General features: G+C 35.6%; 1 protein-coding gene across 1 annotated transcript; it reads right to left on the bottom strand.

Moving 5' to 3' along the window:
• Positions 1-13,436: 13,436 nt before the first annotated feature.
• Positions 13,437-26,710, bottom strand: PRR27 (proline rich 27). Its single transcript, XM_053216173.1, has 4 exons — positions 26,528-26,710; positions 22,839-22,981; positions 19,715-19,843; positions 13,437-13,904 (listed from the first exon to the last, which is right to left on the bottom strand). The coding sequence occupies exons 3-4, from the start codon at positions 19,760-19,762 to the stop codon at positions 13,437-13,439; spliced, it is 516 nt and encodes a 171-aa protein (XP_053072148.1). The 5' UTR covers positions 19,763-19,843; positions 22,839-22,981; positions 26,528-26,710.
• Positions 26,711-27,053: the final 343 nt, after the last annotated feature.

The raw sequence follows: 27,053 nt of genomic DNA on the forward strand, positions 1-27,053 counted from the left end.
CACAAATGTATCTTAAAATATTTAGAAGTGGATAGTGAATATATAATGAAAGAAAAGATACCATTATATCGGTCTTAGTGTCAGATTATTGGCTAATTCAAATTCAGATTAGTCCCTATTTGACTCTAGGACGGGGAGGCAAATTTATCTCAAACAAAAAATTTTCTTAGTTTCTCACTTAAAAAAAAAATCTATCTCCTAATGGCTACACAGAATATTAGTGCTAATACTCTGATCCACCATAAGATTTGGGGCAAAATTACATACGCAAGAAATGTTCCTAAGAAATTATTTCAGACTAACTATACGATAAAGATTTTTAAGAATCCCTTCCTCCTTCATTCCTTAAGTCCTTTTTATCTCATTCTTTCTTTCTCTCTCTCTCTCTTTTTTTGTTAATAAAAAGATTGATCACCCAGTATATCCCAGGCATTGTTGTCGACCCTGATAACAAAATGGTGAATAAGACACATAAATTTCTGCCTTATGGAGCTGATTTTTGTGGAGGGTAGATGAGGCTGACAATAAGACAAATACGCAAATAAATAACAACTTATAAAAGGATACTCATAGGGGTGCCTGCCTGGCTCAGTTGAAGAACAAATGACTCTTGATCTTGGAGTCATGGGCTCGAGGCCCATATTGGGTGTAGAGATTACAAAAAAAGAAGTAGACTTTAAAAAACAGAGAACTACTTGGGCGCCTGGGTGGTTCAGTCACTTAAACGTTGGACTTCGGGTCAGGTCATGATCTCAAGTTTAGGAGTTGCAGCCCCGCATCAGGCTCTGTGCTGACAACTCAGAGCCTGGAGCCTGGTTTGTTTCTGTGTCTCCCTCTCTCTCTGCCCCTCCCCTGCACTCTCTCTCTGCCTTTTCAAAACAAATAAATAAACTTAAAAAAGAAAAAAAAAAGATAAGACCACAGGTGGAAAAGAGGAAAAGAGAAATCCACTCTTACTTCTTGCTTCTACTCTTACCCACCATAACTGCCCCCACATGAGCCTTATCCATTCTGCTGTAGAAATGATGTTAAATCAAACATTATTCAAATCATATCACTTCTCCGCTTATAAGCCTCCTATGCCTTCTCTATTAACACAGAAGATACATGAAGATACATGAAGATACATGAAGATACATGAAGAAGATACTCACCATGGACACAAGAATTACCTGTTCTAATTAATGACTTTTCTGACCTCGATTTCTGCCATATTTTCCATCTTGCTCAAGGTCTGAGGGATCTCTGTCTTTCTCCAACTGTTTTGTGTTTGAGCTTATCCAAGAATCTCTGCACTGAGTTTTAAATGGCCAGGTGCTTCGTTACCTGTGGGTCTTGCATAAATACCTTGTTTCTGAGGATCTCTAAATAAGTACCCACCAATCCAGCAGTTTTATGCTCTGTCACTGCCTTCTTTTCTTCATTGCACTATTAGTAGTTCTCTTTTTTTTATTAAAAAATTTTTTTAATTAATTTATTTTTTACAGCTAAAGAGAGAGAGTGCGAGTGGGAGAGGGGCAGAGAGAGAGAGAGACAGAATCTGAAGCAGGCTCCGGGCTCTGCTCAGACACTTAACCTACTGAGCCACCAGGTGTGCCATAGAAGGTCTTTTTTCTTTTCTCTTTTTAATGTTTTTATTTATTTTTGAGAGAGGGAGAGAGACAGAGTACAAGCAGAGAAGGGTCAGAGAGAGAGAGGCAAACACAGAATCAATCGGAAGCAGGCTCTAAGCTGTGAGCTGTCAGCACAGAGCCCACTGGGGGCTGGAATTCTTGAACTGCAAGATCATGACCTGAGCTGAACTGGAATGCTTAACCCACTGAGCCACCCAGGTACCCCCAAGCAATGACAGTTCTAAAGAGGTAGAGTTTAGGTTGAGAAAATCATTTTCTAGTGACATGACCTTATCCATTACTTAATTTGCTCTCATCTAAAAAGCTCGTAAGTGAAGTGCTTTGGGAAATAAGGAAGTCTAGGTAAAACATTGTGTACACATGAGACCATTTCATTTTCCTTTCTTATTTTAACTCTCCCTTTTGTGTTCCTTGCAATCAGATGATTGCTGCCGGTATAAATTTCCACTTTATTGAAGCACATACGTTAATGTTTTTCCCCCACAGAAATCTACAATGAAATTCCTGGTCTTGATTAGTATTTTGAGTGTGCTCATGCAAAGAACAGTAAGTAAAAGAAGAATATGAGTGAGACCTTTACAACTGTTTTTCAAAAATGTCTAAGGAGGCAATTTGTGTATGGTGAGACCGTGTCTTAAGTTTTAAATTCAGTAATGAAACGTGCATTGCTTTGACCTGAATATTTAAAAGGAATTTCTAAAAATCCATTTTCTCACCACTTATATTGTACAAATGTAAACAACTTACCACATTGAACCTTATAGTTCGTGGTGAAAGAAACACATGTTGTCGGCCCTGCTGAAGTTTCCCCTGGAAATTTGATTGTCCTTTGCCTCATCCCAGATGTCAACCATTATGAAGTCTGTGTAGATGCCCCCCTGGCTTGTTTGTAGCATTTTAGCATGTGTGTATATGGCACTTAAGGGGACCATTTATCGTGCATGTATATGGCACTTAAAGGGGGGTTTGTGAGGGTTTAAAATTTCACATAAACAAGACATGCAATTGTATGTGTCTTTCTGCAACTTGCTTTTTTCCCCCAATCTTAATGTTGTTGAGACTTATCCACGTTGACCAATGGATCAATACTTTCACTTTAATTGATCGTTGTCATGCTAGATCAAAGATATAATGCATTATATCTGAGTAAAACATGGACTGTATTTCCTATATGATCCTATCAACTTGATGATCCTTATTCAAGGCCTTTGCAGGCATCTAAAAACATTGTGTTAATTATGTCTGCTATCAGCTAAAAAGTGGAGTATTCAATAAAATACAATAGGGTGTGTTCATCCATGTGTGTATTATATTTATATATGTGTGTACGTAGTCAAAATCTTAATCCAAAATAGAAATTAAAAATTATCAGAGAAAATACTATTTTCTATCAGCATCACAATGCATTATCTTTTTTTTTTTTTTTTTTTTTTGAGAGAGAGAGAGAGAGAGTGTGAGGGGAGTAAGGGGAGAAGCATAGGGAAAGGGAGAGAGAGAATCTTAAGCAGGTTCCATGCCCAGAGTGGATCCCAGATAGGGGCTCGACATCACGATCCTGAGATCACAACCTGAGTTTACATCAAGAGTTGTTCACTTGACTGAGCCACCCAGGTGTCCCGAGATAATCTTTTTTAATGACTACACAATGTAATTAATTATGAGACCCAGACAAGTGTATTTTGCTAACAATTTCTTCTGTAACCATTTTCAATATAAAATAACTATGTATTCGGGACACCTGGGTGGCTCAATCGGCTAAATATCCGACTTCTGCTCCAGTCATGATCTCACAGTTCATGGGTTCAAGTCCCAGGTCAGGCTCTGTGCTGACAGCTCAGAGCCTGGAGCCTGCTTCCGATAATGTGTCTCCTTCCCTTTCTGCCCTTCCCCTGTTCACACTCTATGTCTCTCTCAAAAATAAATAAACATTAAAAAAATAAAATAACTATATTCCAATGACAAATATTCTAAAAAGAAAAATATTAAAATAACTAAGTGAAGAATACCACTTTTTTCTTTTTCCTTGGTGGGGAAATGTTCAAAGCAACTATCTTCCCTTCAGTGAAAAGGCAACATTTTAATATTATTATGTTTAAATATAACTTTTAGTTTTATTTTTTCTAATGCCACATTTGCAGCAACTCATTTTTTAAATCTCAAGAAAATCATTTTATTAAAGCTGATGTATTATAGTTACTGTAAAGATTGAACTAATGTAGTATTAATGCTATCTTCATACACCTTAAAAACTTTAAATTCAGACAGTAGAGTCCTTTTACTTTTTTCCCACAGAGCATTCGATTGCATTTATTTGGCACTCTGAAATAGGCTCATTCTAGTCCATTTGCTTCTTTTTTCTTTTTAAAGTAATCTCTATGCCCAGTATGGGGCTCAAAATCATGACCCCAAGATCAAAAGTCACCTGCTCTATTGACTGAGCCAGCCTGGCACCCCCATTTGCTTCTTAATTAGAGTCCTTTACTTTTGATTGAGCTCTTTGTAAGACAACATAATCTATAAATTCCTCCTATTTATGCCCTGAAATCTAAATCAGAGGGTGCAAAGTGGTAACATGAATCCTAAATCCTACCTGTGTGTTTTTTTTTTAATTGAAATATTAATCTACCTATTTTTGTAACTGGCTAATGGATCAATGGTACATCTTCCTTAGAAATATGCTAGTAATTACAAAGGGCTGAACTTTACCACTCCTCTGTTCCTCAATGATGGGATATCTTTTCAGGTCATCTTTATTCAAATCTGGATAAGGAAGTATATTCACCTATAAAAATGATTACTTAGACTCAAATGAAACTATGGAGTTATTGCAAAAATACTGTAAGAGATACAAAAAGATATAGACATTGTAAAGCAAGTATATGGACACTCTCCCTTTCAACTGTCCTCATTAAAAAATTAAAAAATGTTTATTTATTTATCTTGAGAGAGAGAGAGTGAGCAAGCATGTGAGTGGGGTAGAGAGAGAATTCCAAGTGGGCTGTCAGAGCAGAGACTGAGGAAGGTTTTGATCTGACAAATCGGGAGATTATGACCTGAACTGAAATCCAGAGTTGGACACTTAACCGACTGAGCCACCTACATACCCACAAACAAATGTTTTAAAGTAATTCAGGAAAAAAAGTCAGATTAATGGTGTCATATTTCCACATATTTTCCTTCAAGACTTTATTGAAGTCACCAGCAAATTAAGAGAGAGAAGCAGAGGGTAACAAAATTAGTTTAGAAAAGGGCATTCAAAAAAAAAAAAAGGAAGAAAAGGGCATTCAATATAGTCACTGGTATGTATAATTGACTAGAGGCAAATAGATCATATTCCTACAAGACTTTTTATTGAATTGGATTGTCAAAGAAATCTTGAGCTCAGACTAAAAAAAAAATCATTTGGCTATTTGAGACCTAAAATAACAAATTCTACAGCAGAAGACAGGCTTTGAAAACCACCAAGGATGGAAAATCCACTTTAAGTGTGACTGAAGAGAACAATGGATCTAGTATTTATTTCCAGAGTGAAAGAAAAATCGGGGAACTTTCCTCATCTCAAGTCTTTATAATTTCTGCTGAGTGAGATTTTACTATTATTATGGACAGTGATCATTATATCCAAATGGAGGTGTTTTTTTTGGTATTTTTTTTGTTTGTTTTTTTTTAATGCCCATCTCAGTTTTATCACTGTTTATTGGGTATGTTTGTGGGGCAGATAACTTGTCTTTTCGGTTCACTTTTCAGGAGCAGGAGGAGTCCTGAATTTTGGTAGAGAGTTGGAATCCTGAATTTTGTCTTACTTGGCAAGAAAGTCACAGTGCTTTATGCTTGGGAGGAAGAGTAAAACGGATGCTTTTTATTTAGTGAGGGGAGGTGTGCAGATACAGGTTCTATATTTACCAATCTAGTTTTTCTTAATCATCATTATTATTACATTGGGAACATGTGACTGCCTAATAAATAATCGAAGATGGGCAGAAGTGTAGTTCCTTTTTCAGTCCCGGCCACAAAACTTCTTGAAATCTTTCACTTCCTTCCCCTATCAGCTTCCATGGAAGCAGCATATTTTGAGATAATGACATACAGTGAAAGGAACACAGATTTTTCGATTCACTATTTGAAGGAAAAGCCCCTACCAGAACCATCCAACTTCCAATGGGCTGTGGTATAATTGAGAAAAAATTATTTGGCGAAACTGCTGAGATTTGGGGTTCTATTTTATAGGAATCAGTTTAACTATTGCTGGAGAGAAACCGTAAGGTAAACAAATATATAAAGTCATAAAGGTAGTGAGAAGTCCTGTTATTGCGGATAAGGATTAGGAATTATTCTGATACTGGGAGTCATGAAACTCTTTAGTTAGGGGAGTGACACGATCTAACCTCGGGTTGAAAGAGAGGATGGATGGGCAAAGGTGTCTGCAGGGACAGCAGTTAGGAAACTGTTGCAGTAATTCAGGTAAGAAATGATGATGGCTTTGGACAGATGGTAGCAGTGGAAATGGTGAGAATGTGTTCTGTTGTGCACGGATCCCAAAGGTAGAACTGACAGTATGTACAGACAGCCTAGATGTGGCTTATGAGTGAAAGGGATGGGTAAAGGAGGCCCCAAGAATTGTGTGGCAGTTTCCTGACATGGGAAGGATAGCAGGAGGGACGGCATGTCTTTAGAACACGAAAGGTGAGCAGTTCCATTTTTACTCCTAGAAGGCTCAGGAATAAGTCAAACTGAATGTTTCTCAAGCCTACCTAGTTAAGGTTGACTTACGATCAGTGATTAAAAAAAAAAAAAATTCACATTGGGGCGCCTGAGTGGCTCAGTCCGTTGAGTGTCCAACTTCAGTTCAGGTCATGATCTCCAGACAGTGAGTTCGAGCCCTGCTTAGGGCTATGTGCTGACAGCTCAGAGCCTGAAACCTGCTTCGGCTTTCCCTCTCTCTCTGCCCCGCCCCTGCTCCTGGTCTGTTCTGTCTCTCCAAAATGAATAAACATTAAAAAAATTTTTTTTAAATGCACTGAAATTAAGTAATACAAATTCCTTCAAGTTATTAAGCTCTTAAAAAAATTAAATTTCTTTCTCCTTATAAAGTTATCTTTAAAGTTAAAAAAAAAGACTCCCTCATTTTTTTATTGCAGTGAGTCTGAGCATTGCATTAGCCCTGCTGGATGGAGTTAGATCTTGAACTCAGCAACAGCAATCAAGGCCAAAAATTCTCATTCTTACAGGTTTCCAAGAGAGTTCCCAGAAGTGAGTGTAGTGTTGATCTCTGTCGTATTGCTTTTGCTTGTCAAAACTTAGTATGTCGGAGGATAGAGAGATAATGAAAAAACGGAAAAGATTAATGTTACCACTATTCTGTAGGCTAGTAGCTAGTTTGTGCCAGTTATTTTAATTTATAACTATGTAAGTGCTGTCATCAGGAGTTTCTCAGATGATTGTCATTTGTAGCTTCATCTATTTCATTGGGGGAAATTTTACCCATGCATAGGGTCTTTTTAGACAGTGGCATTGAGATTTCAAAATTTTTGAGTATTTTTGCATGTTGGGACATTGATGTTATTTAACTTTTATCCAAGGTTTCCTTTGTCCTTTTAGCGTTCCTCCCTCTATCTTTTTATTTAAATTTTATTTACTAACTTTGAAAGGGAGAGAGAGAGGGCAAGAGAGAGCACAAGTCGGGGAGGGATAGAGAGAGAATCCCAAGCAGTCTCCAAGCTCAGCGCAGAGCCCAATGCAGGGCTCAAACTCACAAATTGTGGGATCATAACCTGAGCCAAAGTCAGGAGTCCGATGCTTAATCAACAGAGCCACCCAGGTGCCCCCTAAAGATCTTAATCACATGTTTGTTGCTCCTTTTGTGTTACTAAATACACAATCCTACGATGAATCAAATTAAAGAGATGTCAAAGTTTGTGCCCTTTTGGGCCCCAAAGAATCAAAATTCAAAATCTTTTTCTCAGCTTCTGAATTTTCCGGGTCACTAGAAACCCATGTCACCATATGAGCAGCAGGAACCTCACTTCTGGCACACTTTTCCACCAGAAGTAGTGTATGACTCCAGCCTCCCTGTGCCCTCAATTCTTCTACTATTGTATGCAGTCCCGGGGGAGCCTTAAAAATGTTAACTGATTTCTTAATTAAGTTCTGTTTCTTCCTACCTCATCTAGGATCAACTCTATTTGCAAGCTCTCAGTCGTTTACATTTTCTTTTCCCCTGATTATCAGGTTCAAATAGACTTCACTAGGAACTGATTTATGGGGATTCGCGTATTTGTAGATATGACACTGTGAGTTTGCCAAAGCATTTGTTCATTGCCCAAACAAATACAGTCCATCTTCTCATGTCTGAGTTACTCTTTTATCAGCCCAATACCTAATTTCAGCCTGATTTCTATCTGTTGTCACTGTGGTAGGGTGTGAAATGGCTCCAACTTTGTTCTAATCCCTAGAATCCGTGAATGTTACCTTATTTGGCAATACATAGGTCTTTGAGAGATGTGATTAAATGGAATTGTGAATTTAAATTTTGAAATGGAGAGATTGTACTGGATTATCTGAGTGGGTCCTAAATGTAATCAGAACGTATTCTTATAGAGGGAGGCAGAAGAAGATTTGAACACACCCAGGAGGGAAAACCTTGGAAAGCACAGAGCAGACAGAGGTTTGATGGTGCATTCCTTGAAGACTGGAATGATGCAGAGGCAAGTTAAAGAACGCTAGCAGCAACAGGAAGAAGCTGGAAGAGCCAGAGCTCTCCAAAAGCCTATCGAGGGGTTCATGGCCCTGCCAATACATTAATTTCAGCCCAGTAAAGCTGATTTTCGACCTCCAGAACTGTGAGAGAATGAATTTTTGTTGGCTTATGCCTCCAACTTATTGAGAATTTGTTGCGACAAAAAAATGAAGATAGCCATCATGTTTAACTTCATGCCAGTTTGTGTGTCTTCTAATTTCTAATAAAGTTATAATTCCATGTACTTTGGTGTGCTTTCTCATCCTCCTGCTGATACTTTTCTAAATGAGTAATCTTTGGTAAATCATTTATCTTCTCTGTGATTCATTTTCCTAATGTTTAAGATGGGAGTGATAATAATATCTACTTCATGGTTATTATACAAGCTTAAGTTAATATTTGTTAGGAGCTTAGAACAGCGCCTAGCACTGGCAAGCATTATGTAAATTGATATTAAATACATGTTATATATATATATATATATATATATATATATATATATATATATATAATTTATTGTCAAATTGGTTTCCATACAATACCCAGCGCTCATCCCAACAGGTGCCTTCCTCAATGCCCATCATCCACTTTCCCCTCTCCCCCACCCCTCATCAACCCTCAGTTTGTTCTCAGTATTTAAGAGTCTCTTATGGTTTGTCTCCTTCCCTCTCTGTAACTTTTTTTTTTCCCTTCCCCTCCCCCTTGGTCTTCTGTTGAGTTTTTCAGGATCCACATATGAGTGAAAACATATGGTATCTGTCTTTCTCTGCCTGACTTATTTCACTTAGCATAATACTCTTCAGTTCCATCCACGTTGCTACAAATGGCCAGATTTCATTTTTTCTCATTGCCAAGTAGTATTCCATTGTGTATTAAACCTCATCTTCTTTATTCATTCATCACCTAATGGACATTTAGGCTCTTTCCAAAATTTGGCTGTTGTTGAAAGTGCTGCTATAAACATTGGGGTACAAGTGTCCCTATGCATCAGCACTCCTGTTTAAACAGTAGATGAAACATTTGGAGGGAAGGATAATGGGGGAGAGCCATGGAATGATGGTTGTCTCCCCTTTAACTGCCTTATGTCACATTTTCAAAAGAAATAATTTGGAAACAAACAATTAAAAAATTCTATTTGTATGTATGTGTTTTTTTTTAGATAGTGTTTATTCAAAAGAAAGACATATTGCCATCATATGTTTAAATCTCTAAAAATTATTTACATATTTAGGAAATAGCCATTTAAAATTTTGGATGGAAAAAGTACATCATAAACATCATTTCTATATAAATGAAGTCTGATGAAAAAATACCACAAGCCAATCAATATGTGAGACTGGTGTTTTTAATATACTAAATAAAAGTCTTTGGAAAAGAAAGTAAATATTTGTAGATCTCATTGATTTCTGCAATGGAATCTGAAAAAAAGGAAAAGAAGATATTAGTTTTATATAATAAAATTACAAAATTACTCACACAGCAAAATTGCTTTTGTTTTTTTATGATTTTAATGTTAAAAGACTCTATTGAAACAAATCCATGTTATGATTAAAATGCACATTTAAGACAATCAAGTTTTTCTTCTATCTTCTTGTATATATTATGCACAGTCTTATGACAATTTACTTTACAATGCAATTTTAATTCAATATTTTTTATTATTAAAAAAATTTTTTTTAATGTTTACTTGTTTCTGAGAGAGAGAGAGAGAGAGAGAGAGAGAGTGTGAGTAGGGGAGAGGCAGACAGAGTAGAGGAAGACACAGAATTTGAAACAGGTTCCAGGCTCTGACCTGTCAGCACAGAGCCTGATGCAGGGCTTGAACTCAGGAATGGCAAGATTATGACCTAGGCCGAGGTCAAACACTTAACGAACTGAGCCACCCAGGAGCCCCTTAATTCAATATTATGCTTTATTTGCATGCATGTATATATTATACAGGATTCCTTTGTGTGAGGTCTTGGGTTCAGATCAACACAATCTTCTGATACTGAATGATTTGAAATAGAATTCCTTCTCTGCCTTGAGAGACATTTAGAAAATAGCATACTTTCTCTTTTAAGTTGTGAACTAAGTAAATATAGTAAGAAACTAAACATAAATGCTTACTGAAAATGTGAAATTATTAAATTTGTCTAATATTTTGAACTAGTTCATTAACAATAATCTTTGTCTTATATAATAATAAAATAAGTAAAAACCCAAGGAATATAGTAGTATTAAAATTTGAAGTCTTTTAATTTCCTTGGCAAGAGCTGTCATTAAGAGGCATCACCAACAGTATTAACTGCCATCACATTTGATTTTCAATTCTACTTTAACTGCTGATATCACTTCAGTAGAAATTCTGATTTGACTGACAGTAAAACAAAGCCTTGCCATTTTCCTGTCCAATTATATAACAGTACAATTAAAGCCGATTTGGGAAGGAATGAAAGAGAACTTGCAAAGAGGGTAACCAAGTTTTTTGTTCAATAAGAGTAACCAACTCAGGTGGAATGAGTCCAAATGAGCTTTTTGAACAATGCCTTTCTTCCCAGGACAATGTTTAATGGGGGATGGATGTAGTTTTGTGGGGGAAAGGGGTGGGGACTGGGAGATTTCAGATCTAAATGTTTGTGTTTGTTTCCTGAGACAGTGGCTTTTGGTGTGGGGTAAGGATGGAACGTGATTGGATAGCATACAGAACGATCTGTGACAACTTTAGCGATGGTTCCTCTTCTCCACAATTCAACCCCCATACCTCCTATGGAAGTTTCTTCCTTTCACAGACCACTATTATTTTAGAATATTTATCATAATCAATTTGGATCAGTTTAAGAAAGATCTATCTATGCAGTTCCTGAACTTCTTACACAGGAGATGAGTTCATAATTGAGAGATTTTCAGATGCAGGGTATCAATGCCTCTCCACACTCCACTTTCTTGGTTTCATGTCATAAAAATATATTCCCAGGTGATTTCAAATGATGAGATTTAGTCTATTTAATGTGTGATTTATTTATTTTAATGTTTATTTATTTTTGAAACAGACAGAAGGTGTGAGCAGGGAAGGGCAGAGAGCTAGGAAAACAGGATCCAAAATGGGCTCCATGCTGTTAGCAGAGAGCCCAATGTGGGGCTCAAACTCTTGAACTCATGAACTGTCAGATCATGGCTTAAGCTGAAGTCAAATGCTCAACGGACTGAACCACCCAGGTGCCCCATAAGGTGTGATTTTGAAATCTCAGTATCATATATGACTTACAGAAACAAATGATTGTTATTCTCTTCTCTAGAAAATTTCATTTCTTTACCTAAAAAATAAATGTCATGCATGCTAAATATACTTTACTTCATAATACTGGGCCTACATTTTCTGAATAATCTTTATTCTCTAAGACATTGTATCCTGGTGATCTCTTTATAACTCGTATTTAGAATACTCTATATTGCCATCATATTTAGTTTTTGAAAACAGAGAGTTGTTCAAAGCATTCTTCTCAATGAAGCTCCTTGATAAATTCCTTTTACTACAGGATAAAGTCCAAGTATTTGGCAGTGTTTTCAAGGCCCATTTTTATCATATGTCCTGTTTCTTTTTATCCATACGCTCCAACATTTCCCCTCTACCCCCATGTGGGCCACAAGCCCATGCTTGTAAATGGAAAGTGCTTTAGGTCAAAGCAACCCACTGAATGACTATGTTAACGTGCGGAGCATTGTAGAATAAGGCTAGCTCTTTATACTCCTCTGGTGCCATGTCAAGCCAGCTTTTAACTTGATCCTGATCTTTATCAAAAACAAAGGAACAGGAAGAGAATTTGTACCTCTTTGTAGGAAGCAGATGCTAAGAGTATTCCATTAGTGGCAATGTACTGAAGAAATTATTCACTGGTGGATTTAAGCTCCCATTTCTTTTCTGCCTGTGCCCAGAATTTAGAGTATCTTCTACGTAGTTTGGAATCCCACTTTCCCTTTTATAAAATAGCCCAGTTGCTTGGACCACATATACTAAAACTTAGGGAATAGGTGCTTCCTAAAGATTTTTTAAAGACTGATTGTCTTAAAAAAGTCTAGAGAACTATACTTTAGGTCAAGATGAGTAACAGGAATTGGATTTACACCCTTACTTGAAGCAAATTTTTAAAAATGTGCCACGTATATGAGAAACAACAGTTTCTCGAGATCTGAACATTAAGCTAGGAAAATCAGCGATCCCTAAGAGACGGGGAAACAAATGAAGTGAACCCTACGATCGTCCTAGCTTACTGCCTGGAGAGTTTCCAGGCCTTCATTAAGGGAGATGGAGCTAGGAGCCCAGGAAGACAAGGTAGCTGAAATTCACAGGGCAGAGCATCGGAGCAGAAAGAGAGGGACAAAGATATACATACAAAGATCTAAAGAGGTTATCCTCATATTTTTGACTAAGTATAGATTATTCATATGAATATACCACCTGAGGCCAGGTAAAGAACCACCTGAAAGACAAAATGGAATATCTGGTGTTCACATAGGGCAGGGGAAAGTTTTTGATCTCATAAGAGTAAAAAAAAAAATCTCAAAATTCACAGGGCATAAGCTTGAGTACTCAGAACGGTTTGATCCCCATAATGGGAAAAATTAGCCTTAGATAAGAATGTTCCTTTGTTCCTGCTTAATAAGGCTTGTAACCTAATGCCATCTTAAAATAAAGCCCTTGAATATGTGTATATGTGAAGACCAATGGTTTCCCCTAATTTCAAAATAATTATGCTGAGTGAAGGAAGCCAGACACAAGAGTATTTACAGTCTTGTCCTACTTCCGTGCAGTTCTAGAAAATGCAAACCAACCTATGGTGACAGAAAAGAGGTTGGGGATAAGAGAAAGGGGAGGGTGGGATTTTTTTTTCTATTGATATGTACGTATGTGAAAACTTATCAAAGTGTACCTTTTCAGTACCTATAGTGGGTTGTATGCTAACTGTATCTTAATAAAGCTGTTCAAAATGTTTAAGCTGATATTTGTTTGCTTACGGAGAGATTCAGTTTCTTTCTCTCTCCTTCAAATTCCGTGCATCACAGGAGTTAAGATTTAGGCAACCCACCTAGTCAAAAGTGGAAGGCTGAGGTTCTGGGGCAACAGGTTCGGCATCGTCAGGCTCAATCGCCCCAGGGTCAACTGCAACAGGTTCTGGGTTTGGAGGTGGTGTCGTACGTGTGGATACTTGAGGTATAGCTACATAAGGTTTGGCAGCAGTAGGCAGGGGAACATTGAGTGAGAAGAAAGGTCCTTCGGGTTTATGTGAGTTAGGGACAAAGTGGGGAGATTCCCTAGGAGGAGGAGAGGGGATCCACCAAGCAGTGGCAGGAAAACTAGGAATGTGGTGGAAGGGGTCTCCAGGAGAGGTGAGAATCCAGGGAAATGAGGGCACCCCTGTATCAGGGTCAGGATTCTCAGGGTAAGGGGGGATTTTATTCTCTGAAGGACGAAAAGGAGGAGCAAAATCCCTGTCTGACCTGGGATAAGGAATATTCAGAGATGTGTTAAGTGGGTAATGATTGCCACCATAATCCTAAAGGAGAAGCAAAGAAGTCAGTTAAAGTTGATTGTTTTTATCTATCCTATCTATATATTACTTACGTTATGACTGTAATGATATATGATGAGTAAAGATTATTTTTGTAACAATTCCAATGGAATCTCTTTCTCAAGGCTAATACGCTTCTGTAATTTTTGAATTAGGAGACTAATAATTTCTTGAGAAAACTGAATAAATCTCAATTTAGGGAGAAATATTTTGTGTTTAGGCAGATCCGGGTGTTTTAAACTGCACAATATGCCAGCTTAGGCCAGGACAAAAAGAGAAAGAGAGAGTGTGTGCAGTATAGGATTGGTATTTCCAGGCCTCCTTCTCTGTACCCTCCACCCAGCCCACTGATCTCATTGCCTGCTCCCGAGAAGTCCAAAGTGCCCCACCGAAGCATTCACTTTGTTATACCTCTTCCAGGTGCCCGTTTGATCTCCTTCCCATCCAGCAGCATCCAATTCCATTAATCAAAGCCTAATACCTCAAACTGTTATTAAGAAGGAAAGCAGACTGGATGTGGATGAGAGACTACTGGCGTTTTTTTTTTTTAATTGAGATATAATTGACTATAGTTAATACTGTATTGTATATTTGAAAACTGTTAGGACAGTAGAGCTTAAAAGTATTTGTCACACACACACACACACACACACACAAAATAAATAAATAACAAAAGCTTTCACTACAAGGAAAAAATTGTAACTATGTAGTAATGGATGTTAACTCAATGTGGTGATCATTTTGCAACATGTACTGCTGGCTTTCATATTTAGTTTTCCCTGTGGTGTTTGTGTTTTAAATGAGATTATTAATGTTGCTGATGCATTTACTGTTAAATTTCACATGATTTCTTTCAGTATAAGTGTTGACACATTTTCCTCCAGTTGCTATCCAGATTTGTCTATTACATGTATGTAAGATTATCGGGGGGCTGCAAGGTCACAAAATTACGTAGAAATTTACAAAAAGTTAAGACATGTCTTGGTCTCATCTACATGACATTTTATTTCCTATCATAAATTTGTCAGTTTCCATGAGCAATTTTGACACATACTGGTTTATATATCAAGTTCCTAGATTCTTTGATACATTGCATAGTTCAATTACAATTTAAGGAATTTTAAATGTGTATAACATAAATATTTTAAAATATAATAAACTATATATATAATATTTTTAATGTGTTTATGTTAATGCTTACCAGTTGATGAACTTATTTCATTTACATGTATACCAAGTTAACTAGTCAACGGCAGACACCATTTATGAACTAGACCCAATTTCATATTTGCTAGAAAATACTGCCTTCTTTATCATCAGTACTTTTCTACTATATATATCACTTTATACAACTAATTTTCAGTTTAAAGCATTTAATCTTAAGTGCGGGGAGTGTAACTGGGCAAGATATCAGTATGAATAAGAAAATTACAGGATGTATAAACATACATGTGCCTATATTTATATATGCATTTTAAATGAGCCCATCATAGCAAGAAAAGAGAAGATGTTTCTAAATTACTTTCCAAGCCTGTCAAGGAAAAACATAATACTGAATTACAGTAAAACCTTGGTTCCAGAGCATAATTCGTTCCAGAACAAGCTAGTAATCCAAAGCACTTATATATCAAAGAGAATTTCAAGAACCATTGTGATCATGTAATGTTCAGCATCACGTACTATTCGTATTGCAAGACTTCTCTCGTTTGTTAAGTTAAAATTTATTAGAAATGTTTGCTTATCTTGCAGAACACTAGCGGAACAAATTACTCGCAATTCAAGGTTTTACTATATTTAACATCGTTAGGTAGAAAATTCTATTTTAAAAAGAAAATAATAGAGAATACATTTTAATATCTTACAAGCAAATATGAATATATTTTTTACCCTTTCACCAGATGTGAGAAATTTCTAAAACAACAAAGAAAATAGTGTTTTTAAACTTCATGCCCCTGAAAAATATTGTTCTTTAGATCTCTACCTATATTCAGTGATCATAACTGACAAAACTCTCCAAGTAACTTGGGATTTTCTTTCTTAAGTGGTACAGTTATTTGCCTTGTTTTCCTGTGACTATGTAGACTCTTCTGTTATTCTAAATACTTCTTAAAAACTAGATACTGAATAGCCAATATTAATGTTCTATTAGTGCCAATGTTTTCACACAATCATTAAATTTCTCATACATATTTATTTATAAACCTTCATACATAGGGCAACAAATATTTTGCTTCAATTTTGTGACTAGTTGCTTGTATATACCAGTTATTTACATTAGAACATTATTTGTGTTTACCACAAAATCCCCTGTGACTAAACTAGGCTTTGCAATATAAATTCTCAGAAAATACAGATGTTTCCTCAGCAGCTTTGGGATATTTAAGCTTTTTGTCGATGGATATTCAAGGATTTATTTTTTAAAAGTATAAAATGAGTGCCTACTATGTGCTCTCTGAGTGCTAGACATTGGGTTCCTAGGTACTGGAAAGAACAAACAAGGTTTCTTTGTTCAGGGATGATTTCTAGGCCTCCCAGCTAGTCCAGCTTCCTCATTAAAATTTAATATTGTATAAAAACAACCCACATGAATAAAAAGTAAAGTCAGATCTATAAATACAGAGAACAAATTGATTCTTGCCAGAGGGAAGGGGTAGAAGGGATGGGTAAAATGGGTGAATGGGAGAGGCGCCTGGGCGGGTCAGTTAGTTAAGCCTTGGACTTTGACTCAGGTCATGATCTGGCTGCTCATGGGTTTGAACTCCTCATGGGGCTCTGTGCTGACAGCTCAGAGCCTGGAGCCTGTTTTAGGTTCTGTGTGTCTGGTCTCATTTTGCCCCTCCTCTGCTCATGCTCTGTATCTCTCTCTCTCATAACAGTAAAAAAATTAAAATAAAAAAATGGGTGAATGGGAGAGAGAGATAGAGACTTATGAAATGAGTAAGTCATGGGAATCAATAGCACAGCATAGGGAACATGGCGAATGGTGTTACGTAGCACTGTGTGATGACAGATGGTGGCTAACCCTGCAGTGAGCACAGCATAGCATATAGAGAAGTTGACTCACTGTGTTGTATACCCAAAACTAATGTAACATTGTGTGCCAACTATACTCCAATAAAAAATTGACGAGAAAGAATTTAATATCGTATATGATATTTCTTTCCAATTTTAGGTTGGTTTCTTGAATTACTGAGTTAAAAATGTTTGCTTATGCATCATATTTTCATTTTAAGGTATGATGCGTGATGCACAAGTGATACATGTTCCAGAGTGTTCACATAGACAAATGTCAGTGAGTTGTATTTGTGACCACACAGCCCTAGACTCTTATAATTAAAATATCAATTCTTATAAGAAATTCAAAGTAACACCTCCTACTGTTCTCATTTTAACGATTATTTCAAAACCTTTCCATTCCTTTGCCATATATCTCATGGTATTAGGTCAAAAGTGTGCACATCCAGACCGTATCTCTTGGCTTTCCTTTGCTGGATTGTCATGTTTCTCTACTGCATACTTGTAGATGGTGCAAGTATAATTTTCTTTTTTTTTTTTTTATTTTATTAAAAAAATTTTTTTTAACGTTTATTTATTTTTGAGACAGAGAGAGACACAGCATGAACGGGGGAGGGGCAGAGAGAGAGGGAGACACAGAATTGGAAGCAGGCTCCAGGCTCTGAGCCATCAGCCCAGAGCCCGACGCGGGGCTCGAACTCGAGGACCGCGAGATGGTGACCTGAGCTGAAGTCGGACACTTAACCGACTGAGCCACCCAGGCGCCCCACAAGTATAATTTTCTTAGCACACTCCTGTTATCAGCATTTGAGGCAAAAATGACAACTTACAAAAAGTCATATACTAGTCAATCGATGAATGCTGTGGCCTCATACATAGGGGTAATTTGTGGGTATTTTCTGCACAGAAATCATCTACCTCTTTGGGACACATTCTTCCTATTAGTAATTCCTAGATCATGCTATCTTCTACTGTAATCTTTCATACAGGCAAAATCTTTCTGGATTCATTCCTTAATTTGTTCAAATAAATTTAGTACCTTGTCATAAATTTTATTGGGCATAGGAAAATATTTATCACTCTGCAGAAGGAGTGCCCTTACTTAATACTTCTGCTCATTGAAAAGAAATAAAGACCCCATGGGAAATATGTTAAACACAAATATATTTGTACTCCATAAACATTTTTCAATCAAATTTAACAGCAACAGTAGTCATAAAATTGCATTGTAAAGGAATCCAAGACTTTTAAAATGTAAGATACACTTTAAGATAAAAACAAGCACATTCATATGCAAATGAAAAAAGTTTTACTTCATGAACATGGAAGAAGCACTTCTAAAACAAAGGAAAAATTAATTCCCTATGGTTATTTGACAACATCTGCACCCAGATTTCCATATTACTGAAGAATTTGTACAGTCTTATTAGTATAGTTTCTTTATTTTTGAAGTATGAATCACTAGTATAAATTGTTTGTTATTGTTATCAACATATGGTTTAGAACTAAGTACGTGCCCTCAAAAGTTTTACTTTGGCTGATGGATTTTGGTTTGAATTTTTCTATGTGTACATCAATCTTCCCAACCAACTGAAAGATGATTCAGCTGTTATTCATATACCTGGTTTTACTGCTCCCTTTCACCTCTCAGGTTTTGCTTGCATTATGTGTGTGTGTATATGTGTGTGTGTGTGTGTGTGTGTGTGTGTACTTGCACTTGTGTGTATATGTGTCACTTCTTTACAGTTGCAGGATCATATATTCAGTTGTTCTTCAATTAAGCTTCAATATATTTTAGAAATTCACCACAGATTATGCACAAGATAAGAATAAAAAATAGTGGAAAACTCATCATTTGCTATTTTAAGAATTAGAATTTAATTAATTTTAAGAGATAGGATAATATCTTGAAATTTGCACAGGATGACAATAATAATTGTAAAATAGTTAACAATATCAAGTAGCATTTAAGTTCCTATTGTATCCTAAGTATTCTGCCAAGCACTTTAGATAATTATTTAATTCCCAAAACGATTCTATGAAGTAGCTGTCATAATTTTCTCCTTTTACAAAGGACGATATTTAGCACACTCATTGGCTAGGATTAAAAATTTTCCTATAGCTATTTTTTTTTTTTTTTGCAGCACAGTCTCATTTGTTTATGCCATGTTGAAGGTTGCTATGTCCATTTAAGCATTAAGTATATTTAAGTATACTCCACCAAATATTCCTTATGACTCTACCTAAATACCTTCAGCAATGAAACATCACTCCCACAGGAAGCCCAAGCCAGCTTTCCATAATTTGAAGACATAGACTCTTAAAATAATCTACATGGGATTCTGATTCCATGTAACTATCTTCCTGTAGCCCACTGCATTTTTGTACTAACCTCTTCTCCTTGCTGGGTAGCCATTTTCAGTTAACACAACTGGCTGGCTCAGTCAGGCATCCAACTCTTGATTTCTGCTCAGGTCATGATCTCTCTGTTCCTGGGATCCAGCCCCGTGTGTTGGACTTTCGCAGAGCCTGCTTGGGATTCTGTCTTCTGTCTCTCTTTTCTCCTCCCCCCACTCCTATGTGCTCTCGTTCTCTCAAAATATATAAACTTTTTTTTTAAAGAAAAGTTTGTTACAACAAAACTCATGCCTATTAACATGTCTCTCTGCTGCACTATTATCAAGACTATAATAACTTATGTCATTAACATGAATCCCTCCCTATCTACAATTATTCAATGGTTATACTGTGGCTATAATTTTAGAAGTCTATTTACTTACCTTTGTAAAAGCAACACACAAGATGCAGGACCATAATAGAAGCTTCATTTTGAGTGATCTTATGAAGATTAATTGTATAGTGGTTGTTTCAGAAAATATACAATATATATCTTAGTTATTTCTCTTTTCCTAGAGAGAGACAAAAGAACGCATGGCTTTATTAGTCTGAGTAGAAGCACCCTTAGCAGAAAATTTGGTCCTGCTATTAACTACTGTCCCCATGACCTAACAGGAATGATGCTACAACTCAAATTACCTGCTTTGGCAAATGTCCTTCAATAATTAATTGGCTTCTAACCAAACTTCTTTAAGTGGGAGTGAATTGATTTAGTTACATAGGGATACATTTTTGCAATTGATTTGTCATGGAGGGCTTAGCATAAACCATAACCAAGGTATGTGCCTTGGTTAGGCTCAGTCTTCTTCAAAGATAGTAAAATCAATCTTTGATTATTGGTTTATGTCTTCTCCCTTCTGCAAAATCATAAATTATCTCCCCTCTTAACAAAAAGTCAACATACTGACTTTTATATAATTTTATATATTAATATTTAATAAAATATTAATATATTATTTATTACTTATATATACCATACATATATATAATTACACATTATTATATATTATATATTTATTATTTATATATTATTATTAATATATATTATTAAATATGTATTATTTAATAATATATACAATTTATTTAATACTATATATTACAATATGTCACAATATACAATATGTTACAATATATTATAATATATATTATTATAGACATTTATATAATATTATTTAGTACCTCAAATGTGAAAAAATATGAATGCCCAATACGAAGTAATTTATTAGGAGTAATAATATCAGGTTCATGATATATTGCCAAATGAATATTCAGATGTTAAATATAGCTAACATATTTAATGGGCTATTTCTATTTATGGGTGATTTTAAAAATAATTTAAGTAATTCATTTTATCTTCTATAGTCTATAATGTTTTTGTGAAGTGAAAATGTATTACTTGTATGCTAACTATACAAAGCATATTCTAATAATACAAAATGTTTTCAAGTTTTAGTTGAGACTGTGAATGCTTAATTACCTAATTTGTAACAAGACCTAGGCTGCAAAATTATATTCATGGGCAAATCCCTGGAAATTATATACTCCATCCATTTCTCAAAACATATTTTTTATTTTAGGTCGCTTGTTTACATGTTCAACATGGTTTTGACCACATATTGGATGATCTTTGCTGTAATGTTCTTTGGTATTATATATCTATTTTTCTGTTTTGCTTTGTGGTTTTTTTTTTTTTTTGAGAGACTATGTACGAAAGACATCAATAGGTTTTATATTGTTTTTAGGTAGTAAAAATATAGGAGACAAAGATCCGTGCCTCTTTCTCTCTCCCAATAAGTAGAACTGAAGAAATTCCTGACAGGCCCAAATACTTAGCTTTTCTTCAGCTATGGATACACTTTCATGTCCTAGATACATTGATATTACTTATCTCTTGTTTTTGCATTTATTTTTGTTTTTTGCTTACCAGCAATTTCATAGTCAAATATCTTGGCCATATTTAGAACTCTACAGGGCATGTGGCACCTCATTTGGAGATGCTTACTTCATCTCTGGCTTTATCTTATTTCCCCCAGTCTTGTTTTGTCCTCATCAAAATACTTATATCTTTTTTAAAAAATCCTGTTTTACTTATTTTGCAAGCTGTTGTAAGTCCTTTCAAAATGGGTTATATTATAAACAGAGGAACAAATTAACCAATCAAACAAATCTCCTAAAATTGTTTACAGTTCCAAAATTCCCTTCTGCTGTATTTTAACATTTTTGTAAAAAGAACATAAAAATGTTAGTTGGTGAAACAAAAATATCATGAATGTATACCTAAAGAAGATAACATTGTAGCCTTCAATATAGACCAATTATTTTTAAAGTGGCCTGTGCTTCATGGTAGACCTTAAAGATTAACAATATAAAGTTAACTGATGTATTCATTGATCTCTCTAAAACCATTCCTTTTAGCTTTTTCTGGGTTTCTGAAACAGGAGTATTTAATTGGCTGGTTCCAGATTTTCATATGCATATTATATGACAAATGTCTAATTTGCCACAATACTAATTGTCATATTGTCTAATAATTGTCATATTACATGGCACTAGAATAACTTAGAAGAACCCATCCCTTATCCCAGTATTTTGGGAACCTATCAATTTGATTATATACAAAGGCTCCAAAACATAGATAAATATAGATAAAAAAAACTATGAAAGAAAATGCATATTCACCTTTTTAAATGTGGTTTGGAAAGAAATTCTATATTAGTAGTTCAAATAATGCCATCTTAAATTCTTATATTACAGATAACCCAATAAGCATAAGCATAGTTTTACTTAATTTATATTTTATCTTAATGTGGCTATTAAATTAACAAAGCTCTTATGCATTAGCAATTCTATTAAAGATGAATAAGCATTTCTTCTCCATAAAGAATTTAAAGAATAAAGTTTTCCTATAAGAATAATAACAAAGGATAGCTCAATTATAATTTTAGAGTTCTAAAAAAATCAAAAATAGAAAAATTCCAGATTTATCAACGTTTAAAAATCCCTCCCTTGTCCCACTGTCTAAATTTATTTATCCACTCATATATCACTTGTGATTTAGTCTTTTGAATACTCCAGAAGGAAAAAAAAAACCATTTATGTCTCATTCAATTAATAATTTTCCATTCTCCTTTTCCTCAATTTTTTTTTCCTTCGAATAGCTTTTAAGTGAGAGGGGATTATTTGACCCCACTCTTCAGTTCTTCAGAACATGAGAATTCCTGAGTAGAACAAACCCATCCTTTTAGGGTTTATGTGAACTCCTGAGTCCAGTCTGAACCTAAAGAATAAAAAAAAAAATCCTGTACTTAGTCTTCTCTTATGTAGTCTTAAAGTGATATTCAGATATGTGGTGGATTAAATTTACATACCACCCTGTGTTACTAACTTCTTCAAACCTGGAGAGAACGTAAATATGACATGCATTTATAGTCACCCTATTAACTGAGACCTAAGGGAGAATCTTTCAATAATGCAAGTATCTTTATATGGGGGTGGAGGGAAGGGTACCTTGTTTCCAGGATGGAAACTAATGGCTGTAGATTTGATCTTGCTCTGGACACTGTGCCTCAGTCCCTTTCCTCCGGGGGTACTTATAAGAAGTCTTTAATTTAATGTTACTTCTTTTGTTTTGAAATAAATCAGCTTCATATCTGAAAAAATAAAAACCTATGAGTTTTACTTATTTGGCTGTAAATTATTCCCCTTATTTCACAGCATCATAAAATCAGGGAAATTCCCATAATGTGGCAGTAAAAGACAAATTGAGAACTGTATTAAACTTAAATACTAAATACATTTTGAAATATTGATTACTGGATTGTTGACATTAATCAGAAAGGGTGATGAAGGGGATTAAATACGGAATAAAATGGTTTAACATAAATATTTTTTTAAAATACCAGTGTGGTGGGTGTGCCTGGGTGGCTCAGTTGGTTAAACATCTACCTTCAGCTCAGGTCATGATCTTGCAGTTCGTGGGTTAGAGTCCTGCGTCAGGTTCTGTGCTGACAGCTCAGGGCCTGGTGCCTGCTTCAGATTCTGTGTCTCCCTCTCTGTCTCTGCCCCTCCTCTGCTTGCTCTCTCTCTCTCAAAAATAAACATTAAAAAATAAAATAAATAAAATAAAATAAAACAAAATAAAAACAGTGTGGTGTCTTTTTCTATATTAGTGTTACAAACATGAATTACCAACTATGAATAAATATTAAAAACTTAAAGAGCTCTTTTGTCTTGTATATTTATTATTGACAACCATGTATTTCTAGCAATATTCAATATAAATAAGAAATGATAAAAGACAGTACTGGCTGGCAGTGCCCAAGTCATAAAGTAATGTGAAGTGATTTAGCTTGAATCATAGACAGGACTGTAGTATTTGTTAGAATGAGAGAACCCTCTTTTCCAAATATGTAACTTTCTTTCTGTGGAATCAATTAGCATAAACCCCCCTCACTAATGGCCTCATAGAAGGAAAAGTGCTCATATACAACCATAAAAATTTTAACCGTATTATCTACTAAACTACAACATATTTCTGGCATTCAGCCAAAAAAAAAAATGATGTGTGTGTGTGTGTGTGTGTGTGTGTGTATGTATATACATGACAAACAGGAAGGCAAGAAAGAGCAGTCTACAGATTAAAAAAGGCAATCGTCAGAACATGGGTGAGTTATTACTGTGACTTGTTGGAACCAACAAACAGAGAATGTAAATAATTTTGAATAATATATTGAAGAATCTAATGGTAAGGTAGACAAGACACAGGATCACATAGGTAATTTCAGCACAGAGAGGGAAACTATAAGAAAGAATGAAATGGAAATGCTAGAAATAAAGGTTGACTAACAAAGAAAAAGAATGTAGTTAGCTCATCAGTAGGCTCAACGCAGCCCAGGAAAGACGCAGAGAACTTGAAGATAAGTTTCCTTCTTTCTTTCCTCCCTCCTTCCCTTCCTACCTCCCTCCCTTTCTTACTTCCATCCTTCCTTTTTTCTTTCTTTCCTTTCTTTTTTTTCCTTCCTTTTTTTCCTTCACCTGATCATTCACTTAGACACATAGTACTGTTCTAGACCCTAGAGAATATGAGAAATGCACCCCAGTGGGTAAAAAATAATCTGAGAACAAAATTAAAATAAGGCCTTTGGAATTTAAAGCTCCAAAGATGCCACTTTTTTATGTATGAAGAAGTTAAAAACGCGTAACTTAATTAATCCTCTATCTCAGACTGTTATACTAAAAAAATGGGTGCTATTAATTCTACTTCATGATTCAACAAGATGGGAAACCTATGGATTATATTTGACAGTTGGATAGAATGGACATGAAAAATGAGCTTACCAGTAGCTTTCTTTTGTTATATACAATATCGTACTTCACAAACAGTAGGTGATTTTAGAATAGTGATGGACCAGAACATACCTTGTGCTTTTGTAGTAATGGAAATAGGATGCCTTTTTCTCCGTTACTGACAGCTACTCTCTTGGAATGGTCAAGGTTTTTAATTTACTAGAGAAATAACAATATACTACTGGGGTATCTGGGTGGCTCAGTTGGTTAAGCATTCGACTTCAGCTCAGGTCATGATCTCAGTTTGTGAGTTTGAGCCCCATATTGGGCCCTCTGCTGACAGCTCAGAGCCTGGAGCCTCCTTCGGATTCTGGGTCTCCCTCTCTCTCTGCCCCTCCCCTGCTCATACTCTGTCTCTCTCTCTTTCTCAAAAATGAATAAACATTAAAAAATATATATATACTACTAAGTATTATTGCTATAAGTATGCAAAAATTGGCCCTATTTTTGTAATGTTTTCCTACTTCAATATTTTCAAAATCTCTTCTAATCACCAATGAAATAAACTTGGATCTGGAGAGACTGAATCGTTGACAAATCTTTGAAAATTATTTAGAAATCACCAAAAGGAGCTGTAATAGCTGCTATGTTCCAGTTTAATTTACTATAATAAAATATTAGGTCAGGGGCATCTGGGTGTCTCAGTTGGTTGAGTGACTCTTGATTTTGACTCAGGTCATGATCCCAGGATGGGATGGAGCCCTGCACCAGGCTTCATGCTGAGCATTGAGCCTGCTTTGGATCCCTCACTCTGCCCTCTCCCTCTCCCCCTGCCCCTCTCCCCCACTCACTCTCTCCCTCATGTGCATGGCTCTCTCTCTCTCTCTCTCTCTCTCAAATAAATAAATAAATAAATAAATAAATAAAATTAGGTCTAAAATATATTGAATAACTGAGACTTTATCTGAATAGTGGATAATGTTTTGTCTACTAAGGAGTCAAGTGAAACTCTACTTACACATTGCTCCTCATATCGCTCACATTTTAATTTGGGAAGCCAACAAATATATACATATTTAGGAGTCAGCTGGGTTCCCCTCCCTAAATTTGAGGGACAGCAGTTATAGAGCTGAATCTAGAGAACTGGGAGCTGATTTTAATTGGCTGATTACATGTAGCAATTAAAATGGTTAAAGTGGATAAGATCATACAGGAAAAAAATGTACAGTTAAAAAGAAGTGGTTGAAGTCAGAGTCCTAGAGAACATTACGGTTTTATACAAGGAGAGGAGTGCATGCAAAATACCTGGAAGAAATAGCTAAAGAAAGATTTAAAAAAATTACCAGGAAATAAATCTTAATCGATAGTTACAAATAGAATAGTGCCCTGGGGGCAATTTACTCATTTTCTACTACAATTTCCTCATCTGCAAGGAATATTAATCTTTATTAGTAATGTAATGGTAATATTAATAGTTGTAAGTTTAATTGAGGCAAATATATAAAGTACCCTGCATATAGATGCTCAGTCGGTTTCAGATATTATAATCATCCTTATTATTTTTGCCACAATCTATTAAAAAGGAGAGATTACAGAAGAAATTTTTAAAAGCATCAAAAGAGTTATTATCTTTGACATAGAGGAAGGTCACCATATTCGTGGAGACTTGAAGGAGACAGTTAAAGTCATATTGAGAGTTATCAAGTTATTGATATATTGTACTAGGTAGTGGGTAATATTTAGGCTGGATGGGCTCAATATAGTCTGTGAAATAAAAAGGGAAGTTATTTTCTAGTAAGATGAATTGGAAGCGTAAGAAGAGTTGAGGAAGGCAGATAACTCTAATGCCAACAAGACAAAGTTTGATAAGTGGTCTTTGGTGACCAAAAAAGTTTAGAAAACTAACTTACTTTAGGATTCATCTGCTTGGATGGAGTGACAGTAGAAATCAAGTTCATGTTTGGGTGTTTTCCAGGTAAGACTAAGTGCGGAGAGGCAGGAGGGTTACAGGTATCATCAAGATAATATTTGAAATAAGGATAAAGTCTGGGCTGTATAAGAAAGGGAGTGAGGCCAATAGGGAATAGAGAGAATGGAATATAATCAGAGTGTTAAGGCATGGATATTCTGTGAAGACAAAGAACAATTCTCTTAGCTTCTTCCTGTTCCACCATTTCAAAGTATATGTCATATGTTACTTCCTTCTGAAAAAAACTTTGTGTTCATATTGAATAAGAAAGGACATGAGGATAAGAAGGATTGGATAGAATGGAGTATAATGGAAGGATTAAATGATTGGAACATTCTATGAAATCAAAGGAAAAGTCTCAAATTTTCAAATCTTTTCACCAAAGACGCATGTCGTATAATGTCACTCTCCTGTGTACACCCCTCCCATGTCTTCCCATCACAACCAAATGCATAACACAAATTTCT

The sequence above is a fragment of the Acinonyx jubatus genome, chromosome B1, assembly GCF_027475565.1.
Source record: "Acinonyx jubatus isolate Ajub_Pintada_27869175 chromosome B1, VMU_Ajub_asm_v1.0, whole genome shotgun sequence".
NCBI lineage: Eukaryota > Metazoa > Chordata > Mammalia > Carnivora > Felidae > Acinonyx > Acinonyx jubatus.